The sequence below is a fragment of the Salmo salar genome, chromosome ssa12 (genome assembly GCF_905237065.1).
Source record: "Salmo salar chromosome ssa12, Ssal_v3.1, whole genome shotgun sequence".
Classification (NCBI taxonomy): domain Eukaryota; kingdom Metazoa; phylum Chordata; class Actinopteri; order Salmoniformes; family Salmonidae; genus Salmo; species Salmo salar.
In genome coordinates, this window is record NC_059453.1 from 51,845,167 (window position 1) to 51,864,424 (window position 19,258).

General features: G+C 43.1%; 1 protein-coding gene across 1 annotated transcript; it reads right to left on the reverse strand.

Moving 5' to 3' along the window:
- Positions 1–1,563: 1,563 nt before the first annotated feature.
- On the reverse strand, positions 1,564–12,576 carry LOC106565174 (hyaluronidase-2-like). The gene is given in 5 exon segments (XM_045691456.1): positions 1,564–3,736; positions 3,738–3,910; positions 4,552–4,641; positions 8,658–9,627; positions 12,186–12,576. Coding segments are annotated over 4 exon segments (1,437 nt in total). The 5' UTR covers positions 9,612–9,627; positions 12,186–12,576; the 3' UTR covers positions 1,564–3,516.
- Positions 12,577–19,258: the final 6,682 nt, after the last annotated feature.

Below are 19,258 nucleotides of genomic sequence, written 5' to 3' on the forward strand. Positions count from 1 at the left end.
TTTCTGTTCCAAAGTGTCCACATGGTGGAGATCACAGAGCATTGTTGTGGCCCAGGCTTCTATATTAAGGAAAAATTAGACGAGGATGGTATTGTGTTCATCTCTCACCATCCACAGATCTGCATGTCACAATATCTTTGTTTTTCCCCTCTTAAAAAACTGGTTCTAGAAGGGTACAGAAAATGTCCCCAAAAAGTTAGGATACATATTTTCCTGTGAATAAACACGTGTTATATTCCGTGAATACAGATCCTGTGAAAAGCCTAAGATTTAAATGGCTTTAATTACAATATGTTGCCACGTTGTTTTTATTTTTGTTTGATAAAAAATTTAAAAAATAATAGCAGTCTTGCAAGCATTCATATACTGAACAAAAATATAAATGCAACATGCAACTATTTCAATGATTTACAGTTCATTTTAGGAAATCGGTCAATTGAAATAAATTCATTAGGCCCTAATCTATGGATTTCACATGGCTGGGCAGGCACGCAACCACTTTGCAGCCAGACCCAGCCAATCAGAATCAGCTTTTCCACACAAAAGGGCTTTATTACAGACAAATACTCCTCAGCACTACTCAGATGATCCCGCAGGTGAAGTTGGATGTGGAGGTCCTGGGCTGGCGTGGTTACACGTCGTCTACGGTTGGTTGGACGTACTGCCAAATTCTCAAAAATGTTGGAGGCAGCTTATGGTAGAGACATGAACATGCAACAGCTCTGGTGGACATTCCTGCAGTCAGCATGCCAACCGCATGCTCCCTCAACTTGAGACATCTGTGGCATTGTGTTGTGAGAACTGCATATTTTAAAGTGGCCTTTTATTGTCCCTGGCACAAGGTGCACCTGTGTAATGATCATGCTCCTAATCAGCTTCTTGATATGCCACACCTGTCAGGTGGATAATCTTGGTAAAGGAAAAATGCTCACTAACAGGGATGTAAACAAATTTGTGAGAAAAGCTTTTTTGTGCATATGGAACATTTCTGGGATTTTTCCTTTCAGCTCATGAAACATGGGACCAACAAGTTACGTTTATAGTTTTGTTCAGAGTATAATCTATTGATTCATGGCATTCACATCTTGTCCACACATTCCCTTCAATATTCCAATTGTACACACATCAATGGTATTACACGTGCCAAAACATTGGATCAACTTTGACAGGGAGGGGGGGGGGTCCCTAAAGAAGCAGAGGCTCAGTCTGGTTTTAGTTATAAAACAAGGCTCACTCTGTACTCTCAGCCAAATATTGCTTTTTGGACGAAAAAAAAAAAATCGAGGGAAAAAAAGGAAGGTAAAAGCCACAGAGGGGAGGAGCCCAAGGAACAGCTACCAAGTGGCAAAGGCCCTCACGTGATAACATCACAATGTTATAGTTTTTATGATGACACAGTAAAATCCTACAAAAACTCAATTTAGCTTCTCTATACTGATCATTCATGGGGGACAAACATTTGAAACAGCTCACCCTGCAACACGTGGCAAGTGATTAAACTCTGACTCACCATGATGTAAATAATGACAGAAAAGCATAAATCCAAGATTCAAATTCATTGAGTCTTTTTATATTTCAAGTTTAATGTAAATAACTACTAATTACAATTACATCCAATCCACATGTGACAGTAAATGAGAAGCATGTTTGGGACATAAATAAGAGCAGTGAAGATGACTAACAGAGCCCCCTGGAGGTCTGACTGTGGTCCCCTGAAAAAGCACCCGGAGGGTCATGTCTAGATGGGATACAGCTTGTGAAATTGACGTCAAAAGTAGAATTTTTTTTTTGTGCATTTCAGCAAACCCACCTAATTCTCCTAACCTGCTGTGTAAGTTATCCTAAACCTGTTACAAAAAGTAAATTGACAAAAGCTGTATTCCTTCTAGATAAAAACCACACATGAGAGGCCAGAGCCATTTTCAAAGGAATTTTGGTTTCAGGCAACAGAAGGAAGAATAGAGTAGAAACAAATGGCAAAATGAGCAAAACAGTGCTTTCAGTTTTGGTTTGCAATCCTCACAGACCCTCAAATAACATCTACAAAAGATAGATGGTAGAGGCACCAGAATAAGGATGACAGACATGTTAGGCCCAACACACTTTTTGGAAAGGCACTTCACACTGGCATACCGTGTCATCTGTGCCGATGTGGTATGTTCACAAATGTCAAAGAACAGGTTGGCTAAAAATATGAATTGAAAATGATTAGATGAGTCTTTCTTGCTAATGTGATTGAGGTGATTAAAATGTTGCAAAAGCAGTGCGCGTGACACAGAAAGACAGCTATATAGATTAAAGGAATTCCTTGCCACAATGCTAAGCCTCACTGAAGCTCATGGATATTCGAGAGTCAGTTCCAAATATTCCAGTTATTTTCCACCACAACATTACAGACTTTAAAAAATAAGACCGTAGAAAAAGAGTGTTACAAAAAGATATATATAAACCTAAAAAAAAAAAAAAAGATTTTGTTTTTCCCTTGTCCTATCTGCAGTTCTGCTAGATCAGAGCTGGTTGAAGGTGTAGCCGTCTAGCCGAGAGAGGTAGGACTATCCAAGCACAGCGCAGGTCTCTTCGGACAAAAGCTTCACAGTGGAACAGTCTCCATCAAAAAGTAGCATTCTTGTTGTGTGGTGCGTTAGTTTCGGTTGTTGAGGTTTCTCAATTCCCTCGGATCCACATAAGGCAAGAGAGAGGAACATTCTAACAAACTAGTCTCACCAGTAGTAACCTTACCAGTAGTAACCTTACCAGTAGTAACCTTACCAGTAGTAACCTTACCAGTAGTAACCTTACCAGTAGTAACCTTACCAGTAGTAACCTTACCAGTAGTAACCTTACCAGTAGTAACCTTACCAGTTTTTATAAAAAATGGAACTAAGCAAGTCAGTTAAGAACAAATTCTTATTTACAATGACGGCCTAGGAACAGTGGGTTAACTGCCTTGTTCAGGGGCAGAACGACGGATTTTTACCTTGTTAGCTCGGGGATTCGATCTAGCAACCTTTCGGTTACTGGCCCAACGCTCTAGCCACTATGCTACTTGCCGACCCTAGTAACCTTACAACCTCTAATGACACAGTTCACACAGACACACTCAATATACAGCTGAGGTCACCATTCATACACATTACAGACATCTTAGTTCTAGTTCTGGCTGCTAGCTCCAGATGTCTTCCAGCTCTGGTGAAGGGAGGGATAGACCTTCCTTTCTACCTCACAGCACTCACAATAAAAACATCAAGGCAAAAAATAGAAGGCCTATTGTTTTCCCACTTCACATGCTGTCCCTTTAAGCTTGCGTGGGTAACTGAAGGGTACTGAGGAGCATCTTCAGTCCCCTTCTTCACCCTGTTGACAGATGACACTCCCATGTCCTCTTCTCCATATGGATCAGACCCACAGAGCAGCTAGAGCCCATCCCTGACCAGGAATCCCCCTGAGGCCCAGCAGAGGCCAGGACTGTGGTTGTTTCCCCCCATATTGCACGTAGTCAGCTCCTGCTCGCCTCCGTCAGTGGAGCAGAGTGAGAAGCCCTAGAGGGAGTAACAGGGTCAGTACGGACCACACTCCCCAGACAGGTGCGGCAGCACTCTTCCCCAGCTCTCTCTGGGCACAGCCCTCGCCCTTGTACCCGCTGTAGCACTGGCACTGGAAGTGTTGCCTGTACCTAGCCAGCTCCCCCTGATCTAGCTGACCTGTCACCTTCAGCCTGCCCCCCTGGATGCTGATGCTGTGGGTGAGGGGGGTTGAGGTGCAGGTAGGCGTCAGTGTCTGCGAGCGTGCGGAGGCAGCGGCCATGGGAGGTGCACAGCTGCTGGCTGCACAATTCTGCTGCCGTCGAGACGTTAAGCAGGTACCGTCCAAACGGGCCGCGTAGGTAGTCATTCAGACTGGAGCAGCTGTTCTGAGGGAGGGAGGGAGGGAGGGGAGCGAAACAGAGGTGCAGACTCAGAATGGACCAATACATGTTAACATTTAAATTGTGGATAGACGGACAGGAAATAGTTGTTCCAGAGGGGAACACCAGGGGTGTATTCATTAGTCAGATTCCGTTGTCTGTTGCAAAACGTTTTTCAGCGGAAATCGTTGACTCCCGAACAGAAAACGTTTTGCAACAAAAACTTGATTCTATTGAAAAAAATACATGTAGGTCCCTCCCTGTTTCGTTCTGTTTTCGCTGTTGGCTTCAATTTGGTTCCTGCGACTAGTGAATACACCCCAGACTGATGACTCAAAGTCATCATGCATAATCTATGAACGATCAAATAGGGGGGGTGTCCCAAATGGAACCCTATTTCCCTACAGGGCCTTGGTCAAAAAGTAGTGCACTATGTAGGGAATAGGGTGTCATTTGGGAAGCAAACCAAATGGTGTCATTCATAGATAATGAATAGTTTGAATCACTGTATAGGGAATTTTCAGGGAGAACACTCACATTGCTGCTGCTGTATGTACGTTACAGAGGGGAACACCAGATTGATGACTCAAACTAGGCTATGGATAATCTATTCGTGATCAAAATAGCTCTTGAAGGAGAACACTCACTTTGCTGCTGGCGTAGGTATGGTCTCCCCAGACGATGACCCCAGCTGCTCCCAGGGCTACACTCTCCCCGATGGTGGACACCAGGTCTGTCTGCAGAAACGACAAACACACACACTCAGTCCGGCAGCACATGATGAACACACTGGCCACGTTTGAGATCGACTACATTGCAGCCAGCGACCACAGGCTGACAGATCTACAAATCATAAATGAGTGGTCATTCATGACGTAAGGTGATTTGTAGTTCAGTCAGTCAGTCAGTGGCTGACCACTATGACGTTGAACGTAATCTGAAACACACCCTGCCCTCTATGAACAGGAACGTGTCATCATTTAGTTAACACTGACCAGCTGAGCTCACCCACGCCCTTCACAGTTCACGGCTGCGTCCCAAATGGCACTCCTGTTCCCTTCATAGTGCACTACTTTTGACCAGGGCCCATAGAGCTGGTCGGCAGGTAGCCTAGTGGTTAGAGAGTTGGGCCAGTAACCGAAAGGTTGCTGGAGCGAATCCCCGAGCTGACAAGGTAAATATCTGTCGTTCTGCCCCTGAACAAGGCAGTCACTGTAAATAAGAATTTGTTCTTAACTGACTTGCCTAGTTAAATAAAAGAGCTCTGGTCAATAGTAGTGCACTATCTAAGGAATAGGGTGCCATATGAGACGCATTCCCATTATACCTCGACATTCTGAATCATCCAATCTATTCTCTAGACACCCTGATTTAAAACACAGACACCAGATGTGTCACTCTCCCACACACACACATCCTTTCACTCCGACACACTCGTTCAACATGGAGAGATATAGGGCAATTATATCATGGAGTCATCAGTTCAGACACACTCCAACGAAGAAATTAAGCATGGCGCCGACAGGCCTGTCGGCTAACCGTGACGCCTCGTTCATTCATTCAGAATATTCCGACACGCCAAAAAAAACGTATCTCTCTCGGTCCGTCTCCCATCCAGTGCGTCTGTGTGAAGAGTGGTCCAGTGGGAAAGTAAACAGTAACGCTCATTCATCCAGTCAGATAGACACACTAGTACCAACTCCTATAAACGTCACCAGACACAGCCACCTGAGACATGTACTGTTCTCCATAGCCCAGCAGGCGGTACCGGTGCATCAAGGCTCAGACCAACAGACTCCTAAACAGCTTCTATCCCCTGGCCATAACACTGTTGAATGGCTAACAACTACTGCTAACCCTCATACCTACGCTGCTGCTGCTGCTAAAATGATTATTGACTCGATTTATTACTACCACTACGCTGTTGTTCATGGATTGCCATTAGTAGCCATGTATCCTGCTACTGGTCACTATTACTCCTGTTTACATGTATATATTACCATAAGTATACAATATATATACACAGTGTACAAAACATTAGGAACATGACAGACTGACCAGGTGAAAGCTATGATCCCTTATTGATGTCACTTGTTAAATCCACTTCAAGCAGTGTAGTTGAAGGGGAGGAGACAGGTTAAAGAAGGATTTTTAAGCCTTGAGACATGGACTGTGTGCCATTCAGAGGGTGAGTGGGCAATACAAATTGTTTTAACTGCCTTTGAATGGGGTATGGTAGTAGGTGCCAGGCACACCGGTTTGTGTCATGAACTGCAACGCTGCTGGGTTTTTCACGCTCAACAGTTTCCTGTGTGTATCAAGAATGGTCCACTACTCCAAGGACATCCAGCCAACTTGACACAACTGTGGGAAGCAATGGAGTCAACATGGGCCAGCATCCCTGTGGAACGCTTTCAACACCTTGAAGAGTCCATGCCCCGATGAATTGAGGCTGTTCTGAAGGCAAAAGAGGGTGCAACTCAATATTAGGAAGGTGTTTTTAATGTTTTGTACACTCAGTGTATAATCCTGCTACCAGTCATTTTTCAGTTCTGTTTACATGTACAGTATAACAGCTAACGACTATAAAAGCCTAGAAGCCTATCAATTCATTTGTGACTCTAGTTTGGGTAAGAATCAGTTGCTTGAGACACAGTATTTTGTGCGCCGCTATGTACACGTGTGTGTTATTGGAAAGTTGGCGATGGGTAATGATATTTGGTGTAGAAACCGCAGACAGACATATATAGGTTTCTGGGGAAACACAGGCGACTCTGTTGCTGTGTGTGAGTGTGTGTGTTCTATATTTAGCACCTGACATATTATGTAAGCCATGGGCTTTAAAAAAAAAAGAGAAAAAAGGAGAGCCGCACATTCTAGGAGCGCAGACGCAGTCATTTTATAACCAACGTTTCGACAGGGTATAAAGCCTTTAACCCTGTATGTGGTCTTGACATCTCACGGGGCGGCTCCTCTCATCAACCCCATTTAAAAACCGGAGAGCATTTTGATGATGGATCGTTAGATTTTTAGGCCCTGTCAAGAGTAACACAGTGCTTTGCAAGACCAGAAGGAACCGGTCTGTGATTATCCACGTCGCTCAGAAAGACCGCACACTGATGCTCTTGTGGAAACGTGATTGGCTGCATCTACACAGGCAGCCCTATTCTGATCTTTCCCCCCCCACTAATTGGTCTTTTGACCAATCACATCAGATCTTTCCACATCCAATCTTTTTCAGAGCTGATCTGATTGGTCAAGACCAATTAGTGAAAAAAAAGTATTGTCAGAATTGTGTAAATGCAGCCATGCAGTCACACACACACTAAACTAAGAAAATGCATTGGGGTGCAGAAGACCAGAGATGCCGAAGAACGCGGACTCAAACAGGCTGGAAAAAAGATGGCGGAAGCGGACGATGAAGTGGATTCTGAATCTAACGGCGGTAAAAATCAAGGAGAATTGGAGTATTGTCCAAGAGAATGGAAAACGGAGCAAAGTAGTATACAGTGATGAGAATGTCCCTTCGTATCTTGTCGGAGTACGGTTTGTTAATGAGGAGCAGTTGAGCAGAGTACCAATCTTGAAGAACCAATTTGAGCCATCCAAGCTGGTGGAGAGAGTGATGGGTAAAGTGAAGGCTGTGAGGTTCACGAGAGGCGGGCTTGTTTCAATTTTTTGTGCTTCTGCGGATCAGAAAGGAATGTTCGTTGCGTCTCACCCGATTTGATAAGTTTGAAGTGTCCCTTCGGAACAGGGCACCCCTTAAGGGGGGGGGGTTATAGCTGGCGTCTCGTGTGGTTATATTCCTGGAGTGCTTGATGCACGTCGAATGAATCGTGTGGTGAATGGTGAAAGAATGAGCAGTCTATATGGAAGTTACATTATATGGAGTTCCTCCCTGCAGTTGGGTTATATAAACTACAGTCAGAGCATTTATCCCAAGACCAATGCAGTGTGAGCATTGTAAAGCTTTTGGACATGTTTCAAGTGTTTGCAGAAGGGAGAAGCCCAATATGTCCAAGTTGTGGAAAAGATCGTATCGTGCGTTTTAAAAGTGAGGAAAATGTGACATGTTGCAATTGTGGTGGGAACCATGAAGCTACATATTTCGATTGCCTGACAAGGGTAAAAGAGAATGAGGTGGCCAAACGCAGGGCTGTCCAGAGCATTTCATATGCAGCAGCTGTTAATGGTTGAGGATTTGAATGGTGCTCCTAAAGAGTCCATGGTGGTGGATAGGCCTTTATAGCTATGGTGATTAATGGCACTGCCAAGGTGGAGAGAAGGTCCAGGAAGATAGATATTGTGGATGCGGTGGAGTTACATGGAATATTGGCACAAGCCGTACCACCCTCTCTGGCCCTAGAAGGAAGATATGGAGATTTGAAAGAAGGAAGAAGTGGGAGTTTTGTTTTTGTCAATGTACTATTTTTATTTGGGTGGATTAAGTTAGGGAAACTATCACATATGGATTTTCTTTTTACCTCATTTTTGTTTTCAACCCGTCCAGTTGGCTGCGGCAAAATACCTTTTGGGGTTGTAGTCCGCCATAAAATCCACAGAAGAATAAACTGAAAAAAAACAGCTATAGTAACAGTCCGCTGAGAATTTCGAAAGCTACTGTGCGCCTGGCTGACTTCTTACTGGAATAACAATAACAGTGATATCAGGTCTCTGCACAGCACAAGCTATGGTCGTGGTGAGTAGCCTAATATCTATAGGTACAGAATTAAACAACGTCGGCCCTCACCTCAGTCAGCAGAGTCAGCTCGTTGGCGTACGTAGGCCGGGTGTAGACGAAGACGGGCCGTGCCACCCCGTCGCCCACCGAAGCCAGCCGCATCCCCTCCTTCACCCGGTTCCGGACAAACTGGCGCCCGAACGTGGTAGAGCGCAGCACCGTGCCCATATAGACGGAGGGGAACAGAGCCGTGCTCTCAGTCCACAGCCAGGTGAGCTGGTCATTGCGGGCCACCTCCACATCAGGGCAGCGGCCTGTGTAGTTCTTCAGGCCGCTCCGGTAGTCGTGGTTGTAGCAATCTGGGAACAGGTAGAACCCCCACAGCTGGTTGGGCTGCAGGCTCTTGGCCAGCCTGAGGGTCTCCAGCATGAACTTTCGGGCCGACAGCTCAAACTCCTGCTGAGCCACTTTCCCCACTTGCTCCGGGGGCCAATCCGGGTTTTTCTCGGCCACTAGTTTCCGGGATTGGTCCCGGTACACGTTCTTGACGTCCCAGTTGCGGATCCACAGCGGACGCCACTCCTCCCAGTCAATGACGGCGAGGCCTTTGGCGTTTGGTTCGCGTATGTATTTGTGCAAACTTTCGGGCATCTTCTCCTGGTGCTGCATGAGACTGGCAGCCTGAGGGATTCCACCGTTCACCACGGTGCCGTCACGCTCGTAATACGGGTACAGCCCTAACCGGTCCTTATAGAAGATGGTGAGGTTCTGTCTGACGAAGCCCTCGTTAGGCGAAGCTACGATCTGGAACTGCTCCAGCGGGAAATGCACACCGTGCCGGGGGCCACAGTCCTCCGTTGGGGCATTCCAGGCGAGGAGCAAAGGCTTCTGGGAGAACAGGGGCCATCTAGTGGGCTTCAGCTCTTCAGCTCGGAGGACATTCCTGGGAACGAGCAGAGCCAGGAGCAGCAGCCAGGGAAGCTGGCCAGTCAGGGCCAGGAGTGTGTGAAGCGCTAACCCCATGACCACCTTCTCTGCCCTGGAAGAGAGAAACAATGACAATGCAGATCTTTAAAAACACAGCCAATGGAATCAGTCTCTCCAGTTAGTTTCTCTGTATAGACTATATAATTTGGCCTTGATCCAAAGTAAGCTATTGCTGAATTAAAGGGCATGTTTAGTTACTGTATACTGTCCCTTAGGTGCCCTCACAAAAACTAGTTCTCACTGTGTTGTGTAATAATTACCCTTGAGCAAGACTGGGTGTGTTATCGACAGCAAATCAACATTTTCTTTCACACACTGACTGGCACACATATACTGGAAATGACCATCCAACATGACAGGGTATAATAACGTGTAAGATAGAGGGACATTTAAAATTACATTTTGGTACTCTACTAACATTGATTGATTAAAGGTAATGTAAGCCTTAGGGCTGACCCCAATTAGTCGTTAGGCTGTTGGTCGACTGAGATTGTTTTAGTCGAGCAGTAACAAATATACACACACAGTACCGTCAAAGGTCTGGACACACCTACTCATTCAAGTGTTTTTCTTTATTTTTACTACTTTCTACATTGTAGAATAATAGTGAAGACATCAAAACTAACACACATGGAAACATGTAGTAACCAAAACAAAGAGTTAAATCAAAATATATTTTATATTTGAGATTTTTCAAAGTAGCCACCCTTTGCCTTTGACAGTTTTGCGCACTCTTGGCATTGTCTCAACCAGCTTCATGAGGTAGTCACCTGGAATGCATTTCAATTAACAGGTGTGACTTGTTAATTTGTGGAATTTTTTCCTTAATGCGTTTGAGCCAATCAGTTGTGTTGTGACAGGGTAGGGGGGTATACAGAAGAAAGCCCTATTTGGTAAAAGACCAAGAACAGCTCAAATAAGCAAAGAGAAACAACAGTCTATCATTACTTTAAGACATGAAGGTCAGCCAATCCTGAACATTTCAAGAACTTTGAAAATTTCTTCAAGTGCAGTCGCAAAAACCATCAAGCGCTATGATGAAACTGGCTCTCATGAGGACCGCCACAGGAAAGGAAGACCCAGAGTTACCTCTGCTGCAGAGGACAAGTTCATTAGTTACCAGCCTCAGAAATTGCAGCCTAAATAGATGCTTCAGAGTTCAAGTAACAGACATCTCAACATTAACTGTTCAGAGGAGACTACATGAATCAGGCCTTCATGGTGAAATTGCTGCAAAGAAACCACTACTAAAGGACACCAATTAGAAGAAGAGACTTGCTTGGGCCAAGAAACACGAGCGATGGACATTAGACCGATAGAAATTTGATTAACCACATTACAATGATTTTGAAATATGGAGACGTTATAAATTAAACTGTTTCACGAAAATGTTTGCAGCCTCCTCGTGTAGCCTATTACCAGCAACTTCAGGGGAGTAATGGCAGAGTCTGCTAAAGCCAGCAGGAGGTTGGGTCAGGTTAAGTTTTTTTATTTAGTTTATCTGGATCTCTGGCACCCTCTTAAGGAATTGGTCTTATTCATCAAATGGTAAGCTTAAAGCATCAGACAAGCTCAATGCATATAATTGATTTTATTGAAACACCGGTTGTGTCTATATGGAAAAATACACATTTAAAATATTTAATTATAGACGACTTTCGGCAAGATTTTTTATTTTTGGGAGACAGCCCTAGTAGGCCTACAGTAAAATGACTAAAATAAAAGCATAGGCAAAGAGACACACAGAACTGACTGACAATGCATGGGGATATTATATCTTATTTCTGTTCTTGTAGACAAATACTAATGACTGAATGTGACCTTGTCTGGCAAGCAGACTGATACCTTTGGTTCACAGTCAGAATAGTTCCGTACATTTGTTATGCCAAAATGTTTAATAAAATGATATTTTAACTTACCATACCGGTTGTCCAGTGTGGTTGGCCCTTTTGCAGGTAGGAATGTGAGACAATATATACACAGGAAAGTAGAATTAAATAAACGTTTAAGTGCTTTTAGTATGCTCAGATTTCTATCACCTGAAGCATGCACATAACCATTTTATTGGCAAGTATGCATGCTTTTTTTAGTCTTGTGAGCATGATTCCGGTGATAGAACTCTGAATGCACTACAAACGCTTTGAAAAGTTGGTAACTATACATTCCTACCTGGGGAAAAAAAAACAACCACATGGTAAACCGGTAAAGTAAAAAATATAATTTTATTCAACACTGGCTTGTAGGCCTAGAGGTCGCGAGATAAAACTTTTATGATCCAAACGCTCATTTCTGCCGAAGTTTTTGGTGTCAATTTCTGCTGCCTTTGACGCGATCCGAATAGAACAATACACTCGAATGTAAAACCAAACCAGCTCGCCAGTTTCCCCCACAATGTGATTTGTCTGAATGATTGTCATTAAATTAAACTTATACGTTCGCGAAGTAATTAACGTTATATGAAAACGAAATTCACCACAAGGTCATTCGAGCACACGTTGTAGCGGTATACGTCGACAAAAGTTAGCAAGAGCTCGTTTCACATTCCTGCGTTTACGTATTACTACATTATAGCCAAACACAATAGAACGGAACGGTGAATGATACACTTACGAACTGGGCAATAATATCACACTACTCGCTAGAAATGTAGCAACCCTAGTTGACCAAGTGATTCTGACCTGTAGCACACGACTCTCTCCGTCCCAGGACACCGGTTTATTCCACTCGTGTGGTTTCAAACAAAAAACGAGATAGACGACTCTGCCGAGTTCCTGGTATACGTATCATTGTGACCGAAGTGTTCCAGCCGTTTTCTTGCTGACAACATATTATATTTCGTGCAAATCTTATGTAGCCCACGTCACTTAATGTTCGGCATTGAGCCCGGTTCCAACTTCCAAGGAGATAAAAGTATTCGAGGTGCTTACGAGTTCAGCACTGCTCGTTCTATTCTACGGGGAATGGGCGATACATTTCGGAATTGACGTCAATGTTTAGGCTACTTTGTCTTGCTGATCAATAAAACATCTATGTCAGTGGTCTAATGAATGTGGTGGGGGGGGGGGGAATGTGTATGTTAAAGCAATACTAATGTCTTTCTGTGTCTTTTTTTTGGTTTGATATTTGCTTCCGATTACACCCCTTAAATTTCAATAGTGGTTTAGTCTTCCAATTTCGCTGAGGAAGGGACATCACTGGCACTGCTTGGGCTGAACTACTGTACAACGACTACTAGCTAGCCTGATAATACCAGCATCACATTACAGTAGTGTGGATGTCCACTATAAACGAGCATATAAACATTATTGGCGGTACATGGCTTGTTAGTCTGTGTGTGTGTTATAATTCAATCACAATATTGTAGTCCTTACTGATAATTTTCTGGGAACTGAAAAGCTATGTGATCATAGCTACTCGTTCCAACTTTTCAGGAAACTGCAATAAAGCTTGCAGCAATAAAGCGTACAGCTGTGTAACTACATCCTTTCATCCACGGTTCACCCCCTAGAAAGCAGGATGTCAGCTGCCTTTGAGTTTGCTGTGGACATAGCTGCTGTTCCTGAAAGAGTTGGAACCACTGACTCTCCGTGCTGACTCACCTGGTGGGTTCAAAAAAACGTAGATTGGGAAACTTCTCCCATGGGTGCTGACCAAGCATATCAAAACCTAAAGCAGGAAATTCTGTCTCTCATTCTCACTGTCTGTTTGCTTCTTCACAGATGACATTTCAGTACAGGGAACACAGAAGACCAGACCATTTTAAGTGATCTGTGACACCTAAAGGTATCTTAAACAGGGCTTGCTTTACATCAGTGCCACCATGTGTATCTGTCTGTAGGCTAGTCTGTCTGCACTGAACGTCCATGGTTGAAAGCCTTGCTCTTTGCTCCTCTCTAAGCCATGTGGAGTGAGCAGTAATTGGGGCTTTAGTTTGGAGTTGCTACTAACACACCTGTAGTTAGCCAACAGTAGTAGTGAAGCCACTACAGTAGAGAGGATCTGTGTTATTGCAGTTTTCATTTAGCAAAATGCAATCAGTGCTATAGTATGCCACCCACAGCTAGGCAGCTATTGACACAGATGTGTGCCACGGGAGGTTGGTGGCACCTTAATTGGGGAGGATGGGCTCGTGGTTATGGCTGGAGCGGAATCAGTGGAATGGTATCAAATACATCAAACACATGGTTTCCACTTCTGAACACGACTGTCTCCCGTACATAGACTACCACACACACACACACACACACACACACACACACACACACACACGCCCGTATGCGCACACAGACACTCACTAACTCACACACACACACATTAAACATATGAAAAAGCTGAAAACACTTGTTAGAGGAAATTGTCATATCTAATTAAAATTACTTTACGCATTGAGGTCTGTGTGTGGTATTGTTAAAAAGGCATTAACGTGATGTGCCTCCTGTCATAGCAGATAACACACACTGTGTCTGAAATACAGCTGTTAATCATGCTGGGGTAACTGAGTCAAGGAGTAGAACACATCATTTTTTATAATAATTTGATAAGTAATACATTCAGAGTAAGAAACAGAGTTAAAAAAAAATAAGAACGCAGACAAATATGTGCTACAAATATGTGACCCTGTAATCAGTTGTTGAATGAATCTGTCTCCCACTTACCCAACAGAGGCTACAGTCCTTTTCCTCTGAAATCTACCGAAGAGGTCTGGATGTGTAGTATAGACCAGTTGCTCTCCACCTTATAACATTGGCTTAAGTGTCTTGGGTCCCCTTGCGTTGAAAGTCCTTTGAATGTGCCAGTAGGTTAGGCAGAGGTGCACCGCCTCTCTCTCTCTGTTAGAAAAAACAGCCTTACATCTTATTTCAACCTTTGGCAAACCCCACCTCTGTCCCTCCCCCATAACCCTGACAACCTGACCCCAGGCTCATGAATTCAATAAAATATACCATTCTCACCAGGGGCTCAAACAAACCAAGAGGCACTTCCTTTCCTCTCACGCTCACAAGTAAATTCAGACTTTTCCCTTCATTTATGAGTAGACTGACAGGTTGTTGGACTAGGTATTGGACTAGGTATAAATTCTATGAAGCATAGAGATACTTATTTTACAAGACAAATTATTACAAGACAATCCTCAAAGGCGCAAAGCCTACAAAAATCCTGTGCGTGTGTGTTCGTGTGTGTTTGTGCATTAAGGTACATGATAGGGTTCAGCTTTGAAGCCAGGGGCTTTCTTTGTTTTTGTCACTGATCAGCTGACTGCAGGACGACCCAAAGCATCTCCCATTGTCCAGCTATTGTTTAGATCTGGGTATAGAGTTCAGTCTGACCCGTTGGGGGAAGGGTACGTCTGAGGTCCACACACACAAAAAATAACATTTTGGGCTAGCATGAAGGGTATTCGGCAGCAGAAAATAGTTTTCAATCTTATCAGCAGTAGACATTTTGTGGAAAGTACATTAAAATGATCATGTATGTGCATTCTGTTCTTTGCATTGGGTATTTTGGGTGACTATTGACACATAAGGCCTCTGTGGTAGGAATATTGCCACTTTGTGCTGCAATGTGTTGAGCGCTATATAATAGTCACTTTCTCATTGAGTGATAGACCCTGTCCTCAGTGTGTCCCTATATACTGTAGGCAGAAACAAAAACTGCTTTTATACGCTGGGCATAAGCAACAGTTCCTAAGCCATAGGTCAAAGCCAGCTTGTGAATAATCATTAGTGCCAGTTAGTGGGGTGAGATGGGTTACGGTACAAAATAGGGTACTACTCAAGGTATTAACTATGTTAATTGTTATCATCAAGTTCAGATCTTCAACAAGTTGCTCAGTCTGAACTTTATGTAGGTTTTAGCAGTACCTTTGTACTAGTCTTGCACTACCAGACATCACACCATATTCTAGTTAGTTTCTATGGATACATTTAGAACGACGAGTCAAGACTGCCTTGTTACAGACGTTCACTGCTAGTGATGGTAGTAATTATCCCTTTTTCTGCCGTCACCATATTTAACATTACAGAACTATAGGATAGAACTGGGAAGAGCCTCTGGATGTCTCCAATCAAAATAGTTTGTATTCCACTTTGGCAAAATGTAATAGTTTTGAATTTCACCCCTGAAGAGGTAAACTGAGACGAGATGGGGCCAGTTCAAACACTCCTGTCCATCTGTCCTGCATGGGGAATTTGATCTTTGACCCACTGGTTCTACCTTCATCTACACCCCCATAAAACCACAGCCCTGTGAGGACATAAGAGATGGTCAGGGATAACAGAAAAGCCACATGAGGTAGAGGAAAATGGCTCCTTGAATCCTTGTCTTTCCAAATGGCTCCCTTGTCTTTCTTTGGTTTTCGTTTGCTTTAATACCCTTGCATTTCCTGATGTGTTTACATTCGTTTACAGTTCGGTTGGCTCCAGTCCCACCCACAAAATGTGTCATGGAAATTCACTAAACAAAACATGACGCACAATTCAGTGGAATGACAACTACAAAACATTCTGAAGGGAGTGGCTCGCTATCTGACAGCCAGATAGAAAATAAATATGATTCCCTTCTCAGAAGTGTGATTCTAGAAGTACTTCTTCTTTCCCTGAACTGAAAGAAAAATGTCCTCCAGGGGAAATGGACATGAGTTATTTTCCCTGGTTGACACAGACATACTCAGGAAAGTGATATCACAACTTAAACCTTCTACCTGCCTTTTTGATCATATCCCCACCACATTCTTCAAAACAGTTTTTAATTGCATAATTAAAGAAGTGCAAGCCATTGTTATTCACTCCCTGTTCACAGGCACTTTCCCCACTGCACTAAAAACTGCTATGGTGAAACCCCTTCTGAAGAAATTAAATCTAGATTATTCAGCTCAGCTCTCTTTCGGGCAAATCAACCCCAAAAAAACAGCAACATTTTTTTTTTTAAATTCCAATCTGGTTTTCGGTGCCCACCTCAGCACAGAGATCGCCTTAGTTAAAGTGGTAAATTATATTAGAGCCAACACACATGCCAAACCGCTCTCTGTCCTTGTACTGTTGGACTTAACTCACACTGGTGACCATGATGTCCTTCTGGAAAGACTAGAGGTGGGTTGGCCTCTCTGGTCCAGTTCTAAATTGGTTTAGGACCCATTTAAACGGTTGATAGTTTTTTTTGTACTGTTCAGTTGACATATGTTATCCCTTGGCAGCATTATCAGAAAGTACGGCGTTGATTTTCACTGCAACGCAGACGATACACGAATTTACATTTCTGTGTCACCAGAGGATTTTAGCTCCGCAGATAAATGATTAGACTGTATTAGTGATTTAAATACTTTGATGGCTCACAACTTCCTCCAGCTAAATCAAGATAAGACAGAGGTACTTATTATTGGAGCCAAAGCACAGAGGGAGAATCTGGCCACACATCTGAATTCACAAGCAATACATTTAAAACACCAGGAAATAAACCTAGGTGTCATTTTAGATACTGAACTCAATTTCAAATCACACGTTAGGAATGTGACCACCTGAGGAACATTGCCACGGTGTGGCTGTTTCTATCTCAGGCTGATACAAAGAAACTCAACCATGTTTTTATTACAAGCAGGCTTGACTACTGTAATGATCTCATGTCTGACCTACCCAAAAACGCCATTGTTCAACTGCAAAACATACAGAATGCTGCAGCACGGGTATTGACCAAGACCAGACAGAGAGCACACTTTACACTGGTTTTAAAGTCTCTGCACTGACTGCCTGTGAGTTTTAGAATTAATTTGAAGATTCTTCTATTTGTTTTTAAATCAATCCACGATTGGTTTTGCTTGTCCTTAGGGTACTTTTTTAGTCTCAGTTTTTATCGTTATTCTTTTTTTATCCTCTTGTGTTTGTTATGTAGTAAATACTTCTGTTTTTATTTTCATAGTTTATTTATGTTTTTTTTCCTGTGAAGTGCATTGTGTTGCATTCATGTCTGAAATGAGCTATATAAATAAAGCTTGATTTTGATTTGAAGTTGGTTGGATGTCCTTTGGATGTTAGCCCAATCTTGATACACAAGGGAAACTGTTGAGTGTGAAAAACCTAGCAGCGTTGCAGTTCTTGACACACTCAAACCGGTTCACATGGCACCTGCTATGCTACCCAGTTCAAAGGCACTTAAATATTTTGTCTTGCCTATTCACCCTCTGAATGACACATACACAATCCACGTCTCAATTGTCTCAAGGCATAAAAATCCTTCTCCGCACCCTTCTCTGCACCCTTCCTCTACACTGATTGGAGTGGATTTAACAAGTGACATAAATAAGGGATCATAGCTTTCACCTGGATTTACCTGGTCAGTATGTCATGTATATATATACACTCACTGGCCACTTCATTAGATACACCATCTTGTTCACGAAAATGGCCCGCTCCTACAGACAGTGAGTCACTTGGCCGTGGCTTGCTATATAAAGCAGGCAGACAGGCATCGAGGCATTCAGTTACTGTTCGATTGAATGTTAGAATGTGCAAAACTAGTGAACTAAGCAACTTCGAGCGTGGTATGATAGTCAGTGCCAGGCACACTGGATCCAGTATGTCACACACAACGACAGTGTCTAGGGTTTACCGAGAATGGTGATAGATCCAGTCAGCAGCAGTTCTGTGGTGGCAAAAAACAGCTCGTTGATGAGAGAGGTCAAAGAAGAATTGCAAGTATCGTGCAAGCTAACAGGCGGGCCACAAACAGACAAATAATGACGCAGAACGGCATCTTCGAACGCACAACTCGTCGATCCTTGTCACAGATGGACTATTGCAGCAGACGACCACACCGGGTTTATAATGTTTTGTACACTTGGTGTATATTATGTGTGGGAAAAAAGCTATATGGTTGTATAAAAGCCAACATGAACAAAAAGGTCACTCATGTTCACTTTCGGACCAAAGAGAATTTAGGTCTTCTCAAAAGTCCCCGACAGAAAGATTCAAAATTTCACAACACACCTTACCAAAAAACTAAACTTTCCATTTCACCTCTGCATAACCCTTCACCCAACCTCTGGAATATTATTCTAGCTTTGTGGAAAAGTGCAGAGACATAAAAAAAACACTTCACCGCTGTTTCATCTCCCTCCTGTGACGCAGTATACACAGCGACTCTTCTCAGAGCTTTTTTATAGTCGGTAAAGAAAAAGAAAACGTGTATAAAAGTAATAAAGTGGAGTGGATCCTGACCCAGCATTCTTTTATCCTTTAAGCAGAACAATAACTCAGACAGCTTTGCATGAAGAACATTTCCCATGGCATGAATTGGGCATGACCATTCTGCTGACCCTTGGCACACACACACACACACTCAATACACCTTCAAATGGCCAAATAACACAATAACACATAGTTCTGAAAAAGACACAGGCTTATTTTAACACCTTTCTACTGAATAATATGTTGTGTAAATTCTACACATGGAACACAAAGTCAATCTTAAATTAATCATTGTTTATTAACAGCAAGCTGGAGAGGTCAGTCAAACTTAGATGCATATAGTACCGGTCTGAAGTGAGCTCCACCGGGGCAGTCCCGTTAGTTCTCTTATATACTGCTTATTCATTATTCATAATTAACATTTGGTTCATGCATGTGACCGACCAATACCTCACGAGGCTTCTTCTCTTCAAGCTGAGACCTTAAAACTGAGATATCCCTTTC